Source organism: Miniopterus schreibersii (assembly GCF_964146895.1).
Source record: "Miniopterus schreibersii genome assembly, chromosome: 16".
NCBI lineage: Eukaryota > Metazoa > Chordata > Mammalia > Chiroptera > Miniopteridae > Miniopterus > Miniopterus schreibersii.
The window spans coordinates 10,264,459-10,291,462 of record NC_138116.1 but is presented as its reverse complement, the minus strand read 5'-3'; the positions used below and the strand labels follow the sequence as shown (position 1 = coordinate 10,291,462).

At 38.7% G+C, this 27,004-nt stretch overlaps 1 protein-coding gene and 1 long non-coding RNA gene across 2 annotated transcripts; both read left to right on the top strand.

Moving 5' to 3' along the window:
- Positions 1 to 1,554: 1,554 nt before the first annotated feature.
- LOC308568470 lies at positions 1,555 to 5,327 on the top strand. Its single transcript, XR_014000489.1, has 4 exons — positions 1,555 to 1,670; positions 3,530 to 3,611; positions 3,862 to 3,936; positions 4,624 to 5,327. It is a non-coding gene; the product is annotated as an uncharacterized lncRNA (long non-coding RNA).
- Positions 5,328 to 5,548: 221 nt separating this feature from the next.
- Positions 5,549 to 26,716, top strand: EFCAB3 (EF-hand calcium binding domain 3). Its single transcript, XM_081161456.1, is given in 11 exon segments — positions 5,549 to 5,634; positions 10,919 to 11,009; positions 13,529 to 13,605; positions 16,811 to 16,954; positions 18,026 to 18,097; positions 19,188 to 19,308; positions 19,496 to 19,689; positions 20,048 to 20,232; positions 23,649 to 23,771; positions 26,306 to 26,552; positions 26,555 to 26,716. Coding segments are annotated over 10 exon segments (1,314 nt in total). The 5' UTR covers positions 5,549 to 5,634; positions 10,919 to 10,935; the 3' UTR covers positions 26,632 to 26,716.
- Positions 26,717 to 27,004: the final 288 nt, after the last annotated feature.

Here is a 27,004-nt window from a genome sequence, read left to right as displayed (position 1 = left end):
CAATGTAAATATCTAGAAAGCAACATTTAGGATATTTAAGAGCCTTTAAAAGGCAAAACCTCCAGTGCAGATTATTCTTGATAGGTATCCCAGAAAAGAACTTTATAAGGAAAATGTTTCACAATTCATTGTGTTTTGCCTAACATATTAGTTGGGTTTTCCCATGACTCATATACAATTCACATTATTCTTTGGAGAGGTCAGGGTGATGGGTGGAAATTCTTTGTTGAGAAAGGAAAAATATTGCCCTGGCCTGTTTGCTCAGTGGTTAGAACATCGGCCTACGGACTGAAGGGTCTGGGTTTGATTCTGGAAGGGCACATACCTCGGTTGCAGGCTCGATCCCCGGCTTTATGAATAATGGAAAATGGGCTGAATCCATTAATAGAGGTGACTGTAAATAGGATGGGGGTGGGGAAGTAGGGGAAAGAGGGTATTTACAAAAATAAAAGACTTGGTCTCAGCACTTAGATTACTTATAGACTATTTAGGGAGATACACCCATATACATTTTAAAAGCACTAAAGAATGCCTACATAGAGTTTAAGGTACAAAGTAGTGTCACTGAAGGAATTAACTACTGTAACATTTATTGAGCATGTTTACAATTTTTAATGATCACAATCCTGGAAGAAGGAGAAAATTGAGACGGAGAGAGCATAAGTACTTTGCCCCACTGCATTCAGTAAACAGATAAGACCTGAACTTGGATAGATCTGTCTCTAAAGCCCATGCGGTTCACCACAATGTAAACAATGGAGAGCTCAGGTTGGATGCATCAATGTGAACAAATTTCCTATATGTTTGCAAAGAAAAAATACTTCAAATTGTGGGCTTTTGGAGGAAAATATTTTCAAAACGCTCTTTGCTTGACCGAGCATATACAACTTTAGCAAATCTTACAAGTTATTAACTTCAATGAATTGGATTTAGACAACCTTGTAGCGACGTAATAGCTGGGGAAAGGCAGGAAAAACCGCTTTGTCCTTTCTTTTACTTGTATCATTTCATTTGCAGGATGCACGAGAAGAGAAAAGATTAAAACAAAAAACAAAACCCCGTCTTCCAAAAGTAAGGGTTAGTTCTCTGAAGCTTTTAACAAATTTCAGCAAAGCAGTGGGACAAACGGCTTCGAGCGGCTATTCGTTATTGAGAAGAACCAAGGAGGGTGGACCGTTTCAGAAGAAAGGGAGGGCGGGAGGTATTCCAACGGTGGACGGAAAGGAATGTCGGACCGGGTCAGACGAGGCCGAAACAGCGCCCGAGAACGAACAGGGCTGTCGGCAGAGGGAGCGCGGGACGGCGGGCGAAGCGGAGGCCCGGCGCGCGGGCGGGAAAGCAGCAGAGGGAAGCCCCGCCACCGGGTCGCGGAGCCCGGGCCAGGTGAGGTCACAGGCCCTCGTGCAGGGGGCAAACCCCCGCCCCCCGACACTGTGCGGTCCGCGCCGAGGAGGCGCGCGCTCCGCCATCCTCCGCGGCCCCGGAGCCCCGGCGCCCTGGCTGCTCAGTGGGCGGGGCGTCGGGCTCGGTCAGGTGACCTGGGGGCGGAGCGTCGCTGCGCCGAAGCCCGGGAACGCGGCCGAGCGGGCGATCGATCGTCGTGCAGCGCGACGGCCCGAGGGGCAGCGGCGAGGACCGCAGACCGCGGAGGAACAGGATTTCGGGTGGTGGTAGGTGGGACGCCGGGAGTCGGGGGGACCAGAGGGGGGTCCACGGTGGGGCTTTTAGAGGACGGGGTGGGGAGGCGAGACGTGCTGAGGCGATGCGAAGGAAGAGCCTCTGAGGCTGAGGGAGGAGCGTGCACCAGGGTGCGAGGAGCTAGTAGAACAGTTACGGAGAAGGGGGAAGGTTCCAGAAAGGGCCGCGAGGTGACTTAGAGACGAGCTGACCTTTCGAGGGGCCGGATCCAGCGGTCCCTCCCCAGGGGCGGTAGTTCTAGAAGGGTGGGGGTCCGGTGCTTGGGCAGCGTCCCTGCCCCTTGGGCGTGCACTCAGGCCTGGGGGAGAGCGCTTGTTCTCACCCGGCAGCGGCGTGCGAGCTGACGGCCCCCTGCGCCTGCGCCTGCGCCTGCTGAGGGCGGCCTGCGGGAGTCCACAGCGCAGGCTCCTGGCTGAAGGGGGCGCTCGCGCGGTCTTCCTTAAACAGGCGATAATTGGGGGTGATAAGTGGATTATATAATATAACTGTCTCATAATTTTGCTACTTTCACCTTCCCCATAATATTTTGCAACGTAAAGTCAACTATTTTTTAAAAATTTTTATTGAATTTATGGGGGTGACAGTGGTTAAAATAAAATTATATAGGTTTTAAGTATACAGTTCTATAATACATCATCTATATATTGTATCATGTGTTCACCACCCCAAGAAGTCTTCCATCACCGTTTATCCCCCCTTTGCCCTCTTCTCCCTCCCCCCCCTTTCCCCTCTGGTAGTCAGCATACTGTAGTCTGTGTATGAATTTTGCTTTTTTCTTCTTTTCTTAATCCCTTCACCTTTTTCACCCAGCCCGCGGACTCACCCCTCCCCTTTGACAGCTGTCAGTCTGTTCTCTGGATCTATGAGTCTGTTTCTACTTTGTTTGTTAGTTTATTTTGTTCATTAGATTCCACATGTAAGTGAAATCATGTGGTATTTGTCTTTCTCTGACTGGATTATTTCACTTAGCATAATGCTCTCCAGGTCTACCCATGCTGTTATAAAAGGTAGGATTTCCTTTTTTTTTTTTTTTTTTTTTTTACCACTGAGTGGGATTCCATTGCAAATAAACTGCAGCTTTTTCTACTCATCTACTGATGGGCACTTGGGCTGCTTCCAAATCTTGGCTATTATAAATAATGCTGGAATCAACATAGGGGTAAAGTCAACTTTAAAATAAAATAGTAACACTTTAAAAAGGTAATATTTAATTTGCAATTTGTGGGTCATTCTGATATCTTGACATTGACCATTTAAAAAAATTTAGTATGTTCTTTGCTATCATTCATTATTTAGTTTAGTTTTTCTTCATTAAGTAGATTGCTTCTTATCTCTTCCTATTGTACATCATGCATCTCATGTTCTGAAATTTAGAGCAGTGTAACTTTGGATAGCTTTGGATAGATGTATTTAAATATATTAAAACCCCACCAGGGCCCGGCTGGGTGTGGCTCAGCGGTTGAGCATCGACCTGGGATCCAGGCAGTCGGGGTTCGATTCCCGGTCAGGGCACATGCCCAGGTTGTGGGTTCGATCAATGACTCTCTCATCATTGATGTTTCTATCTCTGTCTCTCCCTCTCCTTTCCTCTCTCTGAAATCAATAAAGATATATTAAAAAAATAAAAACTCACCAGGTTATATTTAACCTAGTTAATAGTTTAACCTTTTGATCTTTAGCTCTGTTAGGTTTTTTTAAACTTAACTTTGTTGTATGTATTTAAGCAGCTGATAATTTATTGAATAGCTTTCATGAGGACTTAGTTATTATTTTTTAAACATTAGAAATTGTACAGGTAAATGAAATAATTGAATATGTTTCTTTTGTTTAGCATTTATAGATTGGTCAGACTTGGATGAAGCTACTTCACCTATGTATCCTACTGAATTGTTGCAAGGCTACAACAAAATAATGTAAGTTAAAAGTTAAAAATGCTGTACACTTGTGAGTAAAGGACTTTGATTAATTTTTTTGGTGTTTTTCAGTGTTTACTTTTTGCCTGTAAGTTGAATTGCTTTTTCCACTATACCCATATATTTTTAGTAGTATTAGCTGATGAATATAATTATGTTATCTCCTTGAATATATAACTTATTTTACACAATTCAATATTTTTAATAATTACTTGAAGATACAATACAAAATGTGTTCTTTTTCCTTTAGGAACAAAAGTAGTGAATTTTAAAGACTTCATTGATACTATGATGAGCAACATGGAACATGTCTCTGAAAAATTATGTATGTAAGAATATCATATCTTGTGCTTTTTGTGGGCCAAGTGGTTTGACAGATTTTAGAATAGTGTAATATACTATAAGAACTAGTCATCCTATAGGTCATCAGGCAAATAAATGCCTGGCTTACTGCTGATATGTTTGACCTTAATCTCTCCATTACTGACCCTAAGTCTAGAACAACTTTCACATGCAAATGAGTTGAAAGCTATCTTAATCTTTTTATTCTTATTACAGAGAGCTAGAACCATGTATATGAAATTCATTTTGGTGAAGATTTAAAATGTTTTCCCACTTTGGGAAACTGATGCCATCTAGTGACTAAACCTGAGTATGAATATGCAGAATTTCTGGTTTCAGCTGTTTGTATTTTTCCCCCATCTTCCAATTTATTCAATAACATTTATTGAGCCATGGCTGTGTACCAGGCTTTATGTTCGTTTGTGTGCTAAGATAGCAAAAGACAGTCTTTGCCACTAAGCAGCTCACCATAAAGAAATGTAAGGGTCATAGGTATACACTATATTGACTCTTTGTAAATCCTCATATTTTATAATGATTTGATACAAACTACACCAATAATTTTCTGTTATTCTGCTTCATTAACTAGAGTTTTTCTTTATGTATAATAACATATAGAAGGTAATTTATTGTTACTGTAACAAGTTTCAAATCTTTCTCTAATCATCAGAGAGATGCAAATAAAAACTACAATGAGGTATCACCTCACACTGGTCAGAATGGCAGCTATCAATAAATCAGCAAACAACAAGTGCTGGTGAGAATGTGGAGAAAAGGGAACCCAAGCGCACTGTTGGTGGGAATGCAGACGAGTGCAGCCACTGTGGAAAACAGTATGGAGTTTCCTCAAAAAATTAAAAATGGAACTGCCTTTTGAACCAGCAATCCACTTCTGGGAATATATGGTAAGAATCCCAAAACCAATCAGAAAGAATATATGCACCCCTATGTTCATAGCAGTGTTATTGACAATAGCCAAGATCTGGAAATAGCCCAAATGCCTACCAGTAGATAAGTGGATAAAAAAGCTGTGATACATTTACAAAATGCAGCTTTAAAAAAGAAGGAACTCTTACTCTTTGGAACAGCATGGATGGACCTGGAGATTATTATGCTCACTTAATAAGCCAGTCAGAAAGACAAAATAGGACCAGAGCCATGGACTGACAGATCTCAGAGGGGAGGAGTATGGGGAGGACAGGAAGAGAGCAACCAAAGAATATATATGCATATATGCATAGCCCATGGACACAGACAACAATGTGGTGAAGCCCTGGGGAGGTGGGTCAGGGTGGAGGGTGGCAAAGGGGGGCAAAATGGGGGACCCCTGTAATAGAGTCAACAATAAAAAAAAAAATCTTACTTTTTGACCAGAATAACATGAGTTATTTTTTTGTCTTTGCCTCTTTCTTTACTTTTTCTCCCCAGCATAAAATCCCAATTAAATTATGGAATCATGTTCTGTTCTGACTCCCACACAACTTGATGTAAATAGCTTTCATTTCTAGATAGGGGTTGATGGCCTACATTTTTCATTTTGTGATATCCTTATCTACTTTTTCTTGTTTTTATTAAGGAGGTAAGGTTAGTGTCAGTGACCTAAGAAATGCTCTACAAAACACTGGGTTTAGACTCAAAGCAAATGAAATCCAGGACCTGCAGACCCACCTACCAGTTACAGGTGAGTAGTTAAGACACCTTTGTCCTGTAGACAGTGAGTAGTCTACTCTGAAAGCTGTGCAGAAACACACATTGGGGAGAGAAAAACTGGGAGCAGAGATACAACTTAGAGGCTGTTGCTGACGTCCAGATGATAGAGCTGTATAAGATCCAGATGATAAATTGATACTAGGAAAATTTTCTGACATCTTGGATTGATTCTCAAGAATGAATCAATGAGGATAAGCAGGTGGTTGTGACACTTTTCTTTATAATGTCCTCTTATTGCCTATATGTGTTGATTTTTGTAATTCCCTTCACATCCTTGCACTTTATGACTTGCTTGGGTGGTATGGGTATAAGGGCTTATTGCTGTGCATTTTCACTGTTGCTGCTCCGAAAAAACCACCCATGTTGGTGCACACTAAATTTTAAAATTACAACTAGTTGGTTTGCATGAGTAATAACTAAAATGACATTGTTTATGTGGGAGTAAGCCTTTTAACCTCTACACATATTTCCAGAGGGAAACTGGGGCTTATCAAGATTAGGCCATCCCAGGTTACCAGGGTTGGGGTAGGAGATAATAGTTCCTTCATGCTGGCACACCCTGATGATGTCTAGGTGATGGAGACTGAGAAAAGTCAAAGAGGAGGGAGAAATAATGAAGCACAATATCTCTGCCCAAACAGGAAGGAACATCTGTCTCTCTCCATTCATTCATTGAACATTTACTATGGACAGAGCCTATGTTGGAGAAATAGAACATTCAGCTTCTGACCTCAAGGTGCTGACACTCAGTAAAAGCAAAATCACCAGGGATAGAAGTGAAGGGAATTTGCCTATAAAGAAATTGATTGACCCACAGGGGCAGTATCTCTAACAGGGAGGTGTAGCTACATCCCTCCCCCCCCCGAAAAATCCAGCTCCCATCAATCTGGTAACTGAAGGAACTGGTGAGATTCTCTTCTCATATATCTTTAACTGCAAGGATGAACTAGACATTACCTAAGATATTGGGTTTTCAGAGTTATCAAATTATAAATCACATTGAGACATAACCTTTTCCCATAGAACTCCTTTTTCTCCTTTACTGAAAAATACTACATAGGGAGAAGCCTAGTACCAGATATTCTGCCCCATATAATATTCACTTCCCTTTTATTCTTCATAAAGTCAGAGCCTAGGCAATTCTTTGATATGGTTGAATTAATTCTTATAGAAAACAGCTATATTCATGCAACATCCCTACTCAAATATTTTCAGGATTCCCCGACACTAATGAAGTCCAGATTCCTTTAGCTTAACAATCAAGATCTACATGTGTCTAAATGCTTGGTATAAGAGACTAGAAAAAAATGGTGGGTACTGTGGCAATCAGGAAATCTTAGGTTCTATTTAAAAGGGTGACAGTTGCTGTTCCCACCACTTATTGCTAAGCAGGAATGTGGGCCCTATGTTTTCTGATCTTTGGATTTTTCATGAGAAGTCATAGACTTAATTTAGGCATGTGCTCATTTATGAAATTTAAAAGTTTTTTCAAAGTTGTGTAAGCCAAATGAAACTTGTGTGGGGACCAAATTTGTAATCTCTGTTCTAATAACCAACCCCAACCCAACATACCTAATCTTTTTTGCTCCCATGGTCTCATTTCATGCAATCCTGTCCTCTAATGTGGCTGAACTGTTCCTTGTCTCCTAATCTTCCATGCTTACTCTACATGCTTTTGCTATTCTTTCCCTCTGGACTACTCCTCCCTTAGTGCTACCTGCTACATATTAAAATTTACTTCTCCCTACACATAAGACCTAAAACTATAAAACTCTTAGAAGAAAACATAGGAGAAAAGCTTTATGACATTGGATTTGTCAATGATTTCTTAGATGTGACACCAAAAGCACAGGCAACAAAAGTAAAAATAGAGCCCAACTGGCGTGGCTCAGTGGTTGAGAATCGACCCATGAGCCAGGAGATCAGGGTTTGATTCCCCGTCAGGGTTGCGGGCTCTATCCTGGTGGGGGGCGTGCAGGAGGCAGCTGATCCCTGACTCTCTTTCATCATTGCTGTTTCTCTCTCCCTCTCCCTCCCCCTTCCCCTCTCTGAAATCAATAAAAACATATATATTTTTAAAAAGATAGAAAAAGTACAAATAGATAAATTGGACTACATAAAGATTTTAAACTGCATCAAAGGACATAGACAACAGAATAAAAAGGCAGCCTATAGAATGGAAGAAAATATTTGCAAATCACATATCTGGTTAGGGGTTAATGTCCAGAATTTATAAAGAACTCCTATAACTCAACAACAACAATAACAAAAAACTGAAAAAGTGGACTAAAGACATGAGTAGACATTTTCCACAGGAGATATACAAATAGCCAACAAACACATGAAAAGATACTCAACATCACTCATCATTAGGGAAATGCAAATCCAAACCACACTGAGGTATCACCTCACCCCCAACAGGGTGGCTACTATAACAAACAAAATGAATCGAAACAGAAAACAACAAGTGCTGAGAGGATGTGGAGAAATTAGAACCCTTGTGCACTGTTGGTGGGAATGTAAAATGGTGGCCACTCAGAAAAACAATATTTTTTCAAAAAGTTAAAATAGAATGACCACGTGATCCAGCAATTCCACTTCTGGGTATACATCCAAAAGATTGACAGCAGGGTAAAAGATATTTGCACATCAGTGTATCATAGCAACATTATTCATAATAGCCATAAAGTAGAAGCAACCTAAGTGTCTACTGACAGATACATGGATAAATAACATGTACATATAATGGAATACCATTCAGCCTTAAAAAGGAAATTCTGACACATGCTATAACATGGATATACCTTGAGAATGTTATTGCTGAGTGAAATAAGCCAGTCACCAAAGTACAAGTACTGTATAATTCCACTTACACGAGATTGCTAGAATAGTAAAATTCATAGAAACAGAAAGAATGGTGGTTGCCAGGAGGGGATGGGTAAGTGGGGAGTTAATGTGACTAAACAACACTAAACTGTATACTTAAAATGGTTAAGGTAGTAAATTTTATGTGTATTTACCACAATTTAAAAAATAATAAAATTCTATTTCCGAATAACCCCACCCAATAGAAACAGTCATTATTCCCATTTTAAATCTTGGTAGTTTCTAATATAGTAGGCCCTTATTAAATATTTTTAAAATTAATTTGTAAGTTAAACCTTCCCTTTCTTCCCTCTGTATCCACAGCCGGAATGGGAGGCATGTACCAAGTTTGGAAAGACTAAGGAAAAGTCAAATTATGCTCATAATAATCAAACCCCCAGTGCAGGAATAGGAAACCTCTAGAACTGAGCCACTAAGTGAAGCCTGAAACAATAGTGGGGGCTCAAGCTAAGCATTGGGTGCCAGAATTATCTGTGCTTAGCCGTCATGAGGACTAAAGACACTCCTAATTCCTGCAGTAGGGGATTTACAATACCATGAGACATATTAGATCTTGAATAATAAGTTTCTGATTAAAACAATCATAATCCTTTCTTTAATGTCTCTTTTAAAAATCACTCTTTCCAGTAATGCTATAGACAACAAACCTGTAAGAATTTGATTTTCTTTTTTGTCCCTCTTTCTAGGCTTAAACAATTAATGAAATTGTTCTTTTCTTTTTCTTTTTTTTTTTTTTAGTATGTTTTATGTATTTTAGAGAGAGAGGAAGGAGGGGATAGAGAGAGAGAAACATTGATGAGCTGCCTCCACACCCCCTACTGGGGATCAAGCCCGCAACCCTGGCATGTGCTCTGACTAGAAACTGAATCAGTGACTTCATGGTTCATGGGTTGACAGTCAACCACTGAGCAACACCAGCTGGGCATGAAATTGTTCTGAATCACCATTCGATCAAGGCAGTTGGATAAAATTTTTTACTTGAACAATTTTCAATTCACTAATGTTTAACATGAAAACATATTAATACAGTATTTTTAAAAATTTCACCTTCCCTGAAATCGCAACAGTGTTAAACATTCTGATTCTGTAATTCATACCCACACATACCTCAAGGATGCTGAATGAACCACATTGAAAATACAGTTGCTCTAAAGCTAGAAGGAGCTTGTGGGTCATTCTCACCCTGGGCCTGCGCCTGAGAAGTGAATGAGGTCACAGTTGTATGATGGAACAAACCCTTTATGGGGTTCTTGATCTAATTGAAGCCCAGAAGTGGTAAGTAGCGTGGTCTAAAAGTAGGTAAATATCCTAATTTTGTGGGAATTTACACTGAGTCCTTTTAAAATATATATATCGTTTCTATGAGATGTTGAAGGTAGTTTTTTTAAGTAATGATAATTTTGAGGTATTGAGAATGACCTCACAGCACTTTTTATGTGCGTAAGTTGTTGATCAATTCTGGAGTTCCCCGCTCTGTGGTAGGTTTCCAGATTTCCAGCACGTGTAATTGAGTTGTTTAAAAATGAACTGCCTTCTAGGCTCTGAGATGAAGACCTGGGAAAATTGATTGAACTCTAACCAAACATTCAGAGACATTTTCTTCACTGTTTAATAGTATATGATTGTCTAATATTCCTAAGTCAGCAACCCAGTTTTCTTCTCAGTGAACCACCTAATACACTCTACTTTTTGAAAAGATTGTTGGAGAGATAAAACCAACAATAAAAGTGGGAAGCCCTACCAACCCATAGGCCCCAATTCTCTAACTATGCAGAAGTGGAAAAGAAGGATTAGGGAGGCCATAGTGATTGTGTCTATTCAGCAGGGTCTAGGGTAGCAAAACAGCATTGTATCCCACCCCTGTGGGCTTGTAATAAATCACATGGCACAGGTGGACTCGCCAGAAGGAAACCCAGGAGAAATCCACTTATTACTAAGCAGGAATCCAAGATATAAACAATTAGGTAAATATTTTGGAAGTGTTGTAATGTTTTATTTTGTCAATTATGACAAGAAATGTTCCACTGATTTCAAAAATAAATTTTGTCCTTAAATAACTTTTTTCATATATTCCCAGGATGCTGTATCTGGGTCACATGGTTCCATTTGTCTTAATACAGGATCAGAATGACATTATTTGAAGGGGGAACAATGGCAAGAAATTTTGTTTAGAGATCTTGGAATAGAAAAAGGGGTCCTTCCACATGCCTTCCAACTTTGTACAAACCTCTAACTTGAACTTATACATATTACCATTCCCTGAGGTCCTGGACTTCAAACTTCAGGTCTTGAGCTGGGAAAGTTACAAAAGAAAGTTGTACTATAGATAAATTAATCTGTGATCCTTAATTGTACCTTCTGAATTCCAGACAGAGTTACTGGCCACATGGCAGTTTCTGACATTAAGTCAAAATTTAAGCTGAATCCTCTAACAAAAGTACCCAACTCCCATAACAAGAGGTAAGTAATGAACATATTAAGATGATAAATATATCAAGATAAAGAATTATTAAGGTGATGAATATATTAAATACCTATAAAGGCTGTGATGAAATAAGTTAGAATGCTTTTCAAATATTCTGTGATAAATTTAGTTATAAAACATATGAATTGAAGATAAAGATTTTTATTATTGGAGAGACAAAGAGTTATCCTTCCTGTTCTCCCAAATAAGACGCTATTTTTTTTTTTTTAATGGTGGATTTCTTTTTTTTTTTTTTTTAAATATATCTTTATTGATTTCAGAGAGAGGAAAGGAGAGGGAGAGAGAGAGAGATAGAAACATCAATGATGAGAGAAGCATTGATTGAGCCCGCAACCCGGGCATGTGCCCTGACCGGGAACCGAACCCCGATTGCCTGGATCCCAGGTCGACGCTCAACCGCTGAGCCACGCCCGGCCGGGCAATAAGACGCTATTTTTGTGTGAGGGGACAGAATACCCTAGAGGGCTTAAGAAGTTTTCAGTTATACATTAAGATATTTTGAGTGCCAGTTTACAAGAGAATAAATTTAGAGGATCATAAAGAAGACCTAAACCCTTAAGCAAGTCAGAATATAGAGAAAAGGTCTGTAGCTCAAAATGGCCAGTAAAATGAAATCTAGTTTAAGATGGCAGCACGGGGAGCCACGGGCCTGCAGAAAGAGCAGCACTATGGGCTGTCATGTGGGCAGTTGCGCAGGACATCAAAAAAAAAAAAAAAAATCTGGTAAATTATCGATGACCTAAGCTTGTACTAAAATTAGGAAGGGAGGTTTGCCTGTGACAATGCCAATAGCTTTTTCTTAGTCTGATAACAAATTCCAGTAAATAGTAGCCACTAATAACTGAAAGTGAAAGCCTGATCTATACTTTATCAAATCATAAGAAAAGCCTCTCTCCTCTCTCGTAATTACCCATTTTCTCTGCCACTTTGACAGTATTTCTCCTAGTATCCTTAACTATGCCATTGCTACAGGAATATATTACTTTTCTAGGGGGGTGTGGGTAAGACAACCTTATAGTAGCCAAATCCCTTGATCTTGTCACCCTGCATTGAAGTAGTGACTTCCTTGTCACTGAAAGTAGTCAAGCAAAGACTAGATATTACCACACGTAGACTGAATTCCTACATGAGATGAGAGGCTAGACTGGGTTTGTTCCAAATTTAAGGTTCTCCAAATCTTTAAAACATTATAAAATAGTAACACTATTTCTCATATTTGATCCAAATATGAAATAAGGTTTAAATTCTGCCAAGACTATCTTTTTTTTAAAGATAGTAGCTAAAAAAACCTTTACACTGCCTGGCCTTCTATTTTCCTCTTGCTTCTTGAGAACTTCATATTTTTCTATCAACTGTATCTTTTATATAATGCAAAAATTTTTATTTATATTTAGAAATACAACAAATATAGAATAACCTATCCAAATAAAGGCAAACTTGAGTTTTCAGAAGTTCAGGTAGGTAATAAAAAGGAAACACCAGAAGAAGAAATTGATGTTAGCAAAAGTTGAGATAATAAGACTAATTTGGTAAAATTCCATGTCAAAAAAGTTGAGAATGATGCTTTATGAGACCTTATTGCCTCCTCCCCTGGTTGTCTCTTTGAAAAGAAATTGAATCTACTAGATACTATAGAGGATACTAAATTCATAAACCATAATTTTAAAAATTTAACTACCATGTTTAGTATCTTCTAGTTTCATTTTTAAAACTGCTTCTTTAAAAAAAAAACCTGACATTCCATATTTTAAAAACTTTTAGTTCTACTCATATCAAAGCTAAATGTATTTTAAATAAAATTAATTTATAAAATTATGATTATTATTATAAATTTACCATATAAGCAAACCCATTTTTTCATAATGCATCTTTATGTCCCTAAACTAATAACTACAAATTTATACATATATATGTATAAATATATGTATGTATATATAGGGGGGGATGATCTACCTCTAGTGTCTTATATGCTAGTAAAAATATAATTTGGCAATTAAAGTCATAAAATAATCATGGATACAAAATTTTGCTATAAGGATATTCACCATAAGATTATTTAAACTAGTTGAAAATTTGAATCAACTTATATTTCTAACAATAGAAACAGTGTAAGGCTTAGATTCTTGAGCTTTGGAGTCAGATAAACCTGGGTTTGAATCCCAGGACTTCCACTTATTATCTGTGTGACTTGGGACAAGTTATTTAATCCCTCTGAGCCTCAGTTTCCTCTTTTATAAAATGGGAGAAATCAGATTTTTTAAGGGGGTGTGATGGGCAAGTATAGGACAAGAGGGAGTTGGACCTCAGTGGCCCACATTTTCTCACTGTCCACCCTGTAGCTACATGCAAGTGACAGTAACAGGTCCCTTAGGTGGTATGACTCTAGATATATTGTGATGCTTACAGTCATTCCAGTAGGCAAAAACTGATGAATGGAACTAATATTCCCTGGTTTCAAATATGTATTAAATCTTTTCATGTGTTTTTTTCTCAGGGATAAAGATTTACCAGGATCTCTCCCATGGCAATTAGAGCACAAAGAAAGGAAGTTGAGTGCTTCACAAATGCAAGGTAATAAGAATCATCCCCCAAATGAAAGCATAAACAAAAGCCCCTTAATATATCCAAATCATTTTTTTCTCTGAGAGAGATTAGGGTTTTCAAGGTTTGTCTACAGAACTCTGTTATTTAAGAGGGGGAAAAATAATAATAATAATAATAATTCAGTGTCTAATTTGGGGGAAGCAAGGGGGGTTACTTTCAAATCAACATCTGCTGCAGCCAGGTGGCTCAGTTGGTTGCAGCATTGTCATGTACAAGGTTACAGGTTCAATCCCTGGTGAGGGTACATACCTAAGTTGCGGGTTTGATCCCTGGTGCGGGTGTGTAAAGGAGGCAACCATTGATCAATGTGTCTCTCTCACATCAGTGTTTCTCTTTCTCTCTCTCTCCCTCTCCCTCTCCCTCTCTCTCTCTCTCTTTCTCCCTGCCTCCCTCCTCCTCTCCTTTCCTCCCTTTCTAGAACTCAATAAATATATATTTACATATCAATAAAAATATATATATTATGACCTCATTTCCCCCTCCAGCTACCACAGAATTTTTTTGCTTTTCTTTGCAGGAAAATTCCTCAAAAGAGATGTCAATACTCATTGTCTCCAAAACGACTTCTCCCATTTCTAGATATTTACACTCATGTTTTCTTCCTACCTCACTGGTTACGCCTTCTCCATCTGTCTTGCTAGTTCTCCCCTTCTGCTGATTCCTCTTAATGCTAGAGTACCCCAGGGCTCAGCCCTGATCCTGACCCTCTTTTTTATCCCAATCACACATTTAGTGACCTCATCCAGCCTCAGGCTTTAAATATCATCTATATGCTGACAATTCCCAAATGTAGGTGTTCAGCCCAGGGTTCTCTCCCCAACTCCGGATTCATATCTAACTACCTACCCAACATTTCCAACAGTATGTCTAATAGACACCTCAAGCTCAACATGTCATTTTTTATTGTGGTAAAATATATATAACATAAAAATTACAATCTTAACCATTTTTAAGTGTACATACAGGTGAGTGGCATTAAATATATTTATTTTGTTCTATAACCATCACCACCATCCACCTCCAGAATTTTTTCATCTTCCCAAACTCAACCTCCATCCCCTTTAAACAATAACTCCCCATACTCCCCTCCCCTCAGCCTCTTACTCCTGAAACCTGCTCTACCACAGCCTTCCCCCTCTCAGATGACATTTCAGCCTTCTACTTGTTCTGGAAAAAAACTTTGGTGTCACCCTGCACTCTTTTCTCTTATCCTACTTCTAAATACATCAGGAATTCTCATTGGCTCTACCTTTAAAATATATCTAGATGTCACTCACTTTTCACCACCTCCACTGCTACAACCCTGGTCTGAAGTACTATTATTGCTCACCCGAAATAGCGTCCTACCTGATACTAATCTCTCTACTTCTACATAAACCCTTGCAAAAGTCTGTTTTTCTAGCAGCAGCCACAGTGATGTCAAAACATGTCAGGTGTGGGATGGGGAGGAGCTGACCTAAGTAACTGAAAAGGGCGTTTTGACTGGAAACTGTAAAACTAAACACAGAAGAAATTGTACATAAACAATGTATTCTAGTCAGTGAAGTTGTTTCTCATGGGGGTATAGATGAACAATTCTGAAACTGTCGTACATGTATATTAGGATTAAGTCAATAAGTAAATGGATGATGGATGGTGAGAGCCAGGTTTCTCACTGTTGGAGTGGAAAGTTACAGATAAACAAGGGTCCAAGAAGGCTAAAGTAAACCAGTGGAACTGGATTATTGGTCTGAGACATCAGTGTGAATGCATGTTTAACATAACATGGATACAGGTGGATAGATCAAGAAATAAAGATATATGTGTATACATGGGTTAGTATATGTGCATCTATTTTCTAGCTCTGTCTGCTAAGAGGACTTAGAAGCATTGACATCCCCATAGCAACAAGTATATCCAGCACATCTTGACTTCTATTGTCAGTCTCCTATAGAAGAACCAGAGTTCCTTGGATAAATGGCTGATTCTAGGGCTTGGACATAGAGTATACAAGATGAACTCCCAATCCCCCGACCCTGCATGACCTTTCCATTTTTCTATAGCACTTACCACCTTCTAACATGTTATCTAATTTACCTATTTATTACATTTATAAAAGAGCAGAGATCTTTTTCCATTTAGTGCACTAATGTATCCTAGGCATCTAGAGCAGCACCTGGCACATAGAAGGAACAGCATTAATGCATGAATGCCTACTAACATGCTCAAAATACTGGGGGGAAAATAGAAACAAGTCAGAGATGGTTCCAGCCCCCTAGAGAGACCTTCCTTTTAACAAGGAAGAAAGATGTTAACTTTGCTCACAATTATAAGACAGGTATCATTATCTCTATAGGATTAATCACTCTCATACATGGAGATGGTATCACTTGAATGTGATATGAAAAAGTTTTATTTTGGTGCTATTTGGGATATACTTTGTTCTGGGTTTATTTCTTCACTTGCTAATTTTAGAAAATGCATTCTAATTTTGGCTTCAGTTAATTAATGCCTTGAGTATTTCCTTGAGAAAACTTTGAGTCTGTACAATGTATACAGACCTCAGAGTTCTCTAAATTTAAAGTCAGGTGGGCTGCCTGGTTCTTCTTGTCCAGGCCTGAAGGCTGAAATGAAGGTATTGGCCAGCCTGGCCTCTTATCTGGAGGCTCTGGAGAAAAATCTGCCTCTGAGCTCATTCAGGTTTTTGGCAGAATTCGGTTCCTGTGGTTGTAGGGCCGAGGTCCCCATTTCCTTGCTGGCTGTGAGCCAGGGGCCTTTCTCAACCCCTTAAGTCTGTGCATTCCACATCATATTGCCCTCTACATTTTCAAACCAGCAACAGTGGGTCAAGTCCTTACTCAGATAATCCAGGATAATCATTTTAATTACATCTGCAAAATCCCTTTTGTCATGTAAAGTAATATGTTCACAGGTTCCAATAATTAGAGGGTGTGGACATCTTTCAAAAGTCATTTCATTTGTGTATTTGGTTTTTCACGGATTAGTTGATTCCAGTTCAAATCTCATGGAAAGACACTGTCCTTCTTAAGAAATGTCTATTAAGTACCCATATTTCTCTCAGTATATTTTCAGAACATGATCTTCAACCAACTGTATTGTCTGGCCTAGTTCCATTAGAATATGTGTTTATTCTTGAGTAACTGTCCTGACTGACTTAATTTCACTTCCCCAGCCTTCCATGATGCCTACAACTTCTTTAGCAAGGATAAAACTGGCTGTATTGATTTACATGGAATGATGTACACTTTAGCTAAGTTGGGAATGAATCTAACCAAGCATGATGTCTATAATGAATTAAAATATGCTGATATTGATGGTGAGTACTTTGACTTATTATTTTCCTCATAAAAGCTTTTTATGAATATATATTTTTCTCTCAGGGACTATATGAACATGAGAAATAAACCTCAATTATTTGCCAAAAGCACATATGTATGTGTTTCTCTTTAAGGATATTAGTGAGGTATGTGTACAAGTTATGAAATCAGTTTAATGCTTTCAAAAATCTTGTGTGGAAACTAAAAGTGGTTGTCATGTTTCATTATCAAATTCAGATTACCTGTCATGATGTACATTTTGAAGGGTGCCTTAAAATAACAGATAAAAAGGCATGGACAATCTCAAAATGCCATGTTGCCAAGCCCTTTGTTTCTGTATGAATCATATTAGTGCAAATTTTCCTTCCATCATTACCACCCACCTATATTGAATTTCAAATGCCACAGCATGTTTGTTGATATTTTTATAGCATATAGATAATGTTTTCTTTGAATATACTGACCTAGTGATTAGCAGCCCAAACTGATATGTTGTGTGGAAAAAATATTCAGTATATTATCTCCTTTTACTTCTCCCCACCCAGCTGTTAGTGCCTTATTCTAGTTGCGTTAGTTCCACAGGTGAGTCATTGTTACCAATTAATTATAGCTTCGCTTGTTTCCACCAACTGCTCAATTTTTCTATTCTTTTATATGAAACATACACACACAACTCTAATAGCACGTAGTTTTAGAGGAAATGAGATACAACTTGGGGATGTTATAATAATAGAGATATTAGAGGTATGGAGTGGAAGACGGTGGATTCCTTGCAGAAAATGGCAAGACTCTAGGAAAGGAGTAATGGATAGGACTGTAGCGGCTAGGAGCTCCTGGTTTGATGTTTACACCCCACCGTTGCTTCTGTGGACTGTAACAGGTGACTGGTATAATAGGGCTAAGACCACTTCAAGAAGACCAGTGCTTACCTGAGTATATCTCCAGCCCTAAAATGTGCTGATTTTAAGTATTGGATGGTCCATGATGTTTTAATTTTTATATATAATATATAATTAGATAATTAAAATACATCTTATACCCTTTTTCTGAGCCTTAGATTTCTGTTGCAGGAGATGGGAAAGTTAATTTCTCAGACTTTATAAAGGTGCTAACAGATAAGAACCGCTTCCTTAAGGCTGTGGGTAAGTAGAGACATTACTGAATGGATAGCAGTTGGGTAGTTGCAATTCCCTGCATAGTAAATATTGTTCATTTCAGCCTCCAATCAGGAGACAAATCAAGAATGTGTACTCTAGAATGTGATTTACTTTTGTACTGCTTCTCCAAAACAGTATTTGCTAAGCAGATTGATACGGTTTTAGAATTTTAACTTGAATGCATCAAGTCCTTATGCAGGAGGTACTACTTTTTGATCTCTAATGAGAGCACTCGGGCAGTGGTGTAGAAAAATTTGGTTACCTTTTATAGCATTTTAATTCTTTATCAAACACATGTGCTGCTTTAGAAGGCACTCCTTTTACAAAAGAAAAAAAAATTAGAAAAAGAAAAATGCTCTCTGTCTCATGCAAATTTGGGTGTAGATAATTGTTCCTAAAAAATATCCTCCTCACCCTGATGAAGCCTCTGTCCTCAGTGCAAGAGCTTAAAAGTCTACTAGAGGTTAGAGAGCATGTTCTCACATAAGGTTGTGAATGATGTGAAGGTAAACTTGAAATATTTTCATTAGTCCTCTAATGCTTTGTTTATGAGTTTAACAGGCACGTTGGAAAATCTAATCCTGGTCATATCATGTTTTCTAGGATAAATACATTCCAAATTCCAGACATTATATATTGTTTTGAAAATATACCCATTCATAGGCTATGAACTGTCATTAGGACAAATAGAAATTACTACTTCAAGTACCACTGTAGTAACAAGGATTTGCCTGCACACCAGAGATATATTTACCAACAACTTATTTACCTAGAAAAGTACAATTGTCCTTAACATATAATTCATGTTTATGTTAAATGTATTAATCACTATATTTACTTAGAAGCCATTGAACTAAAAGTATTTTTTCAAGTCCATGATTATTTTGTCTGTTCAGTAATAAAAATGGCCTTTCTACCTTTTTACAGTAGAACAGAAGTTGAATATTTTTCTATAATTCTCAATCCTTGATTTGTTATTAATTTTGCAAATACAATAAAAAGACTGTCATTTTAGTACGTTTATTGATAGATGATTTTTCGAGAAGGCATTTTGAATCTTTTTTTTTCTTCATAGTTCCAGAAAAAGAGAAGAGTTTAGATTTTGCTGGCAACCCAGGGATCTTGTTGTTTGAAATTCTGTCAAAGCTTGTAGAGACTTCAGCCTTACCCAGAAAGGCTATAATGGAATTAGTAAGGTTAGTAACAAAATGAATGCATATACAAATTAAATTAAAAATAAATGTATTCAGCATATATAACTTGCAACTTGACTATTTTTTCCTGTTTGTCTAACACTCAGGTACTTTTTCAGTAGAACTATAGCATTTTTTATCCATTTCTGGTTACTTTATTAATTAATTAATTAATTTATTTATCTTATAGCTATTTCCAAAGAAAATTCCAAGAAACCACCTCAGGAATATTGTGGAGTCCCTACGCTATGTATTATGGAAAAAGGAGATTTAAGCCAGACATATGCACACCTCTGACCTCAAGCACAGCTGCCTTTGCTAATGCTGCCAGGGTTGCAATAATGACAGAAAAGGATTTATGTAAATATCTTGAGGAGCTCAAAAGTAAGACCCACTTGTCCTTTTCCCACTGCTGTAAAGGATTTATTTGTATATTACTGGTGAGAAATTAAAATACTAAAGGCCAAATGCTGTAAGAGCAGGACCGCAGCCTATTTTGAGTGACTGGTCTCTCTTACTCAGCTATCACTTGAAAGCAAATGTATATATTACCTGAATCCTCAGATGCCTGGATGAAGCTGAGAGTCTGGGGCGGGGGGTGGGGGGGGTGGGGGCACAGGAGAGTGAAGAAGATGGGTCATGGCACAGAGAAGAGCAGACAAAGCAAAATAGATGCCACATGTATGTCTTTCATGTGAATTTCTTCTTATATTATTTGTGATAACATTTTTTATCTTTTTAGGATACAATCCTCCTTCAGAAAACCCATATGCAAAAATACCCATCTTCCCTTTGTTTACTAATGTGGATGGGATGGTAATGGGAAAACCATTCAAAGACTTACAGAAATTAGAAATGCTAAAGAGAAAGGAGCCTCTGAATTTCTTTGAGAACTATTTTTTCCATAAAAGAGAATGGAAAACACAGGTGAGATTTAGATTATGTCACATCAATTAATTTAAATACTTGGGTTTTTAAGTTCTAACTTAACAGAACTAGTAACATGCCTTTTAATGACAAATATTTTTAGTCATTATATTTCAAACCAGATTCCACAGACATATTCCTAAATTTAAGTATTTCATTTAATTTCAACAAATAGTTAAACTTACTGAAATATACAGTCCTAGGCTTGGGGTTGGGGAGTGGGGAGTGGGGAATATAAGAATAATAACAAAAAGGCGCTCAGGCTCTGCATCCAACTGCTCTCCCATCAACTCCGGGACCAGAAACTGCATTTTGGTCTCCCTCAACTGGCTCTAGATTGTTGTTGGGCCAGACACAACCCAATGAAGCAATGTTGTGGTGGAGGGGCCATCCTGCCCTTGGACTAGAACCCCATTTATATGCCCAGCACAACCTTCTGGCCCTGCTTCAATCTCTGTTGCCTCTAATCTACTTGCCCCTCCCCCCTTCAAGGTATACTTTATTATCATGAGTTTTAAGGTCTCAGGCAGATACTTCGTAGTTTCTGGATATTATTTCAGGAAGCTCTGGCCTTACTCCCCCGTTTGTCACAGGCCTGAGAAATAAGATCAAGATTTGACTGGAGACCAGCCCACACTGTGGAGCATCTCTGGGTTCTAGAGATCCATGTGTTGTTCACATCACTATGAAATTTCTAAAAGGTCCCTCCATGCATAGCTTTAAGAGTCCCAGAAGCTGGAGGAGAGAGAAAAAAATAGGGAGTTGTTAATCAAAGGTCATGAAGTCAAAATTATGCAAGATGAATAAGTTCTAGAGATCTGCTCTACAACATTGTGCACATAGTTAATGCTGTACTGTACACTAAAAATTGGGTTGAGGATAGCTCTCATGTTAAGAGTTATTAATACAATAAAATAAAATAAAAATTTTTTAAAGAGTTCCATGATGATCACAAATGACCTGAAGTTAAGACTTTGTCTTTATCTCTCCAAATTAAGTCACACCCACAGGCAAATATCACTGACAAGATGGAAATAGAGCACATTTATTTCCCTTTAAGCTTATTTCCCAACATTGAACCCTCCACCTGAGGTGCCTGTTATTTTATTGTCAGTCTCTCCAACTAGAATATAAGAATTCTGACTTTTAAAATAATTTTCAGATAGGTGTTTTTATGGGAGACACCTAAAATATGGCACTGAGAGCTTAAAAGTAAAGGGACAGCAAAAATATGTGAGGAAAATACAAATCAAAATAAGCTGTCATTGATAGTAAATTAAATTGACAGTAAAGTAAATTTTAAGGAAAACATAGCTAAAAGTAAAGATGCTATTTAAAGATTCTTAAAAAGCATCAGGAAGATATTACTATCCTGAACCTATATGCACCTAGCAGATTGACAGATGATAATTAACAGAATTATAAGAATTAACTTTAGGCTTTTTAAGGTATTATGCATGACTTAAAATTTCTCACTTTTATACAATGTAAGGATAAGTGCTAAACAAATGGGCAAATCCATAATTACAATGGTAGATTTTTTAAATTGATCTTAGAGAGAGGAAGGGGGGGAGAGAGAGAAAGAAAGAGAAATGTCTATCGGTTGCCTCTCGCACTTGTATCCAACCTGAAACTTGGGTATGTGCCCTGACCAGGAATCAAACCCAGTGTACAGGATGACACTCCAACTAACTGAGCCATACCAGCCAGGGCTCAATGGGAGATTTTTATCATGCATCTCTAGAAACTAATAACCCCTCCAAAAATGAAATCAACTCCTCTTTAAAAAATTTAACTGCTCAGGAAGAGAGATGCAGAATTATAGCTTGATGTAGAATCAGAGTCTAGAAAAAAATGTTTCAGCACGTGAGAGACTTGAGCACATTTGTAGCCAGGAGAAAGGACCCTTAGAACTGTGGTGCTCAATGTTGGCTTCACCATGAGAGCACTTTAAAAAACAACCTCATGCCCAGGCCACAACCCTGTCCAATTAAACCAGATTTCTGGGAATGGGTCCCTGGCCTCAGTATTTTTTTATTTTTTTATAGAGGCAAATGAAGGGTCCTTGGAGCTTAGGAGAAAGAAAGGCAAACACAACTCACCTTGGGGAAGGAGAAGGGGAAAGAAGTGGGTGGGGAAAGTCTAACGAAAGGAAGAACGAAAGAAGGGGGAGGGGAATCAGTATTTTAAAAAAATATGTTTTTATTTATTTCAGAGAGAGAGGAAGGGAGAGAGAGATAGAAACATTTAGAGAGACATTGATGGGCTGCCTTTTACACGCTCCCTACTGGGGATCAAGCCTGCAACTTGGGCAGGTGCCCTGAACCAGGTATCAACCTCATGGGCCAATGCTCAACCACTGAGCCACTCTGGCCAGGCTATTTTTTTAAAGTTCCAACGTGCAGCCAATGCTGAAAACCATTGCTCAATGAAAAGAGAAACTAAGTAGAAGAGGGGAAGGGGCAGGGCTGTCTACATAATTTGCAAGGCCTAGTGCAAAATGAAAATGTAGGCCCCTTGTCCAGAAATAATTAAGAATATAAAAACAGCAACAGCAGAACATTAAGCCGAAATCAGGGCCCTTCTAAGTTTGAGGTCCTGTGTAATTGCATAGGTCAAACACCCATGAAGTTGGCCCTGGAAAGAGGACAATTGAAGAGATAATGGTCCAGGAGGCAAATAAAGACACAGAGATTTTGGCCTTGGAAATTAAGAAACATTCACATATGAGAGGGAAGGAGGAAAAAACAGGTTCAAGGATGGAGAAATCCTAAGGCGGAAAGAAGAGTAAAAAGAAATCATAGTAGATAGCCTTGAAAAGACAAACTGAGGGAGTCTGAAGGTCTGGTTTTCCAATGATTACTATGAAGACTGTAAGAGAGTTAACACTGAATGAAGAAAAGTAATGTCAAAAGGTACTGTGGGTCTGGATGAAATTAGGTAATATACATTTTCAAAGAAAGCAATCAACATATTCACAAGATTTCTACTGCATTGTTCAGCAGCCCAGGAACAGGGAAAACAGATGGCTGGTTCCCATGAGAAGTCTGGAAGTAATATAGGTTGTACTCTGTGGAGGGCACGTTCATTTTCATGCTTTGTGATGGCTTGGAAAGTTGGGGTGAGGATGGATTTGGCTCCTCTACCCTCCATATCCATTCCACACAAAAATCATCTTCTGGTCAATACCTCTCTTATGAATAGGCTTCATTGTTATGAAAGAGAATTTGTTAAATGCCCATCTACATATGGGACAATACCAGGTACCCCAAAACACCTGACAGGTGCTATAGCAATAACCTTATAAATCATATACAAACCCTTTCATAATACAATATACTTCTGTTTATTATGTCTTTATTGTATAATTCAAACTAAAATACATTACTAATTTCCTTTTCTAAATGTGCATCAAGGCAGCAAATATAAAGCCTGTCGGCCCTACCTCAGGCTACCCAGCTGACATCCTTGCCATTGACCAAATATTCAAGAAAAAGCAGAAATGGACAGTGACTGATGCAGCTGCTATTAAACCGCATGTGAGTACTCATTGTTGAATGACTTCCCAGAAAGCACTGACAAAAATATTTTCCGTTTCAATACTCTTAACTATAGAACCAAGAGGTTTTTTTCCTCCTTTATGTCTTTAAAGTAAGGCAAGGTCATTTCTTATTTTTACCCATTGTAATGATGTTTCTTGCTCTATAATCAAATGGATTCAAATTTTAACTGTTATAATTCATCCTGCTCATCTCCTATGGAGCTATACCCAGCGTCATTTCTGGGACATTAATTTGTTTCATGCTGGAAATAGCGACTAGGTAAGATACTAAACCAACAGTTAGAGTGAGTGGTATAATCAGGGAATCAGGATAAGTTAAAGCATCTTTATTACAGCAGCTAAAAGAATAAGAGTAATAATAGTTTAAGTGAGCTTCATAGGTGCCAGCCACTGTGTTCTTCAAGTGCTCTAATTTACATATAATAATTCACTTATTTATCACTAGGACCCTTTGAGGTAGGCACCTTTATCATTCCTTATCATTTTACAGATATGCACAGAGAGGTTAAGTGACTTGCCCAAAGGCACACAGCTATCAATAATAGAGCCAGAATTATAAGCACGGGTAGCTTGGCTCCAGAATCCACATTTAACCACAACTCTATGCTGCCTGTCTACTTTTGTGTCCTGACTTCTTAGCTACTTTTGTACTCCACAGAGACTGACTGGGATGTATTTATTTTATGCCACCTCCCTTCTGTATTTGACACTAATGAGGAAGCTCTCCTTGACACTTTCTACTTCCTTGGCCTTTATAATACTGGATCTTCAATTCTCCTTGTAGCTCTGTGTCCTTTCCTCTCTTTCCTGAATGTTCTTGATATTTCCTTGTTTTCTAGTCTCACCCTGCTGCTCTTCTCATTATATATACTCATCCACTCATTTGTTCAGTAAATATTTATCCATTGTTAACAAAGTTGTGGGATTAGGAGATACCACAGATTAAAAAAAACAGTTCCTACCCTCAGTGAGCTGAGTAAAGGAGGAAGACATGGAGAGGGAAATGAGCTGCAGTAATTCGTTGTGACGAATGGAACTACAGGTGGTCTGTGCTGCATGCCACAAGAATGCAAAGGAGTAGGCTCCCATCCTCTGTCTCATCATGGCACACATCACACTGGATAAAATGAAGGCTACTGATAGCCCGAGGCCTCCAGCCTGGCACACCAGCTGCCCCAAGGGCTGAGATGCTTGGGAAGATCAATAATTTGGCATACCTGTAACCCAGTCACAGCAGAACATTGGGGATCTCTGTGTTAACTGAAGGAAAAGCTAAAATGAGTATTATTTGGACTATCAATCTACCCTCCTTATTTCAACGACCACCTATATACTGATAACTTACAAATCTTTCACTAGCCTAGACTTCTTTCCAGTACTCTGTGTGCCTGACATTTCTATCTCAGTGTCTCATAGCATATCAAACTCAATATGTCCAAAACCAAACTCATCATCTGCATCAAACCTGCTGTCCCTTGGGGGAATCTGTGTCTCAGTTATTGTATCACCACTGACCCAGCCACTGAAACTAGAAAGCCAGAAGCTACCCTTAACTTACTCATTTTCCTCACTCCTCACATCCACCAGCCACCAAACCCAGCTACTCTCGTTCCCCTGACAGTTTTCATCTGTCCCTTTCACTCCATCCTGTCACCGCTGCCTTAACTGAGGCCTTCATTAGGTTCAACCTGGACAACAGCCTCCAACCCTGTATCCCTACTTCATAGCTGCTCCCCTCTGCCCATCCTCCACACAGCACCTAATGATCTAACATGAAGATCCAACTATGTCACTTTCCTGCTTAAAAATGAATGCTTCCCTCTCACTGGTGACAGTGTTTTCAACTATATTTTCTGCTCCAAACAAATGAGGAATTTATCTTACTTCCATCAGAAAGAGTGGCTCACTACAGCATGATTGTCACTGAAGAGAGGATTCTCCCCAGCCTAACTGAGACCAAGTCAAGGGCCCGGTTAGAGCAGGCCTTGCCTGCCTTGCCATCATCACTCCCTCCTGCTTTAAACGTTGACACTTTAGCAGTAGCGAAGTGCTTTACCCCTCTTCCCCAGCTCCTGGGTGTTTATTGCCTATGAGCCTTTGCTTATACTGTCCCCTCCCCCTGGAACACTTTCCCATCATCACTCCCTCAATTTGACCAAATCCTTGAGGATCTCCTCAGCTTAGCATCTTCCCCCTCCCTGGCCTAGGGTGGCCTGAGAGCCATCCTTGGCACTCCTATTATATACAGAGCCTATCTCCATCCCACACTTCCTCCTTGTTTTAGTCTATTGTGTTTTTAATATTCTTATAAAATTTCTTATCATCTAATTCCAAAGTAATTTATTTTCATTGTTCATCAACTCCTAACTCCTCAAGAGACACTACCCAATATATAAACTCAGTGACTTTCAAGTAGCCTGGGAACATAACTCTTGGGATATCTAGAATTGTGATCCACAAATTAAAGATATTTTAAGGTAACAACTGTAAACTTCTGCTTTCTCACTGCAGGTGAAGAGAGCTGTAGATAACTATAACTTAGGAATTGCTCTCCATCAGCGGAAAGAAATGCTAAACCTCTGGCAGAAGATCCGAGGGGACTTGATTGGAATAGAGACTAAAAATGAGTCCTTTTATGACACCTTTTCTACTTATACATGGTCCTGGAATGTTTGCCAAGAATTGCTTTCCCCGAAGGACTTAAGGTTGTATGATGCCTGTGTACATAGAAATTCCTTCAACAGTTCTTCATCTTCTTCCTCTCGGATGTCAGTGAACGTGACATAGAGACAGGAAGAAAAAGAAAGCGGAAAGGTTTCAGAGGCTTGCAACAATGAAATTTCTACATTTTTTAAGCAGCTCATTGCAAACTACTTTTTCATAAATATCAAAATTATGGTTTCTTGCTTTTGTCTGGTACATTCTTAGCAGCTGGAAATGTTGAAATCTTTTAAATTCTGACCAGTAAAAAAGTTTAAGTCATAATATGTTTTCCCTTTTCTAATTTTTACTGGTAAACAGATGCCATTCTGTTATTTCCCTAGCAACCAGCTGCACTCTGCTGCCCCCACCTGGCTCAACACTGCCTGGGCAGAAGGAGCCAAGCTGGAAGCAGGCACTTACCTGGACACAGAGCTACCCTAATGAGTTCCTAAGGGCTCTCCCAGCAATAAGTATCTGAATTTATGTGACTATAAATGGCATTAGTTT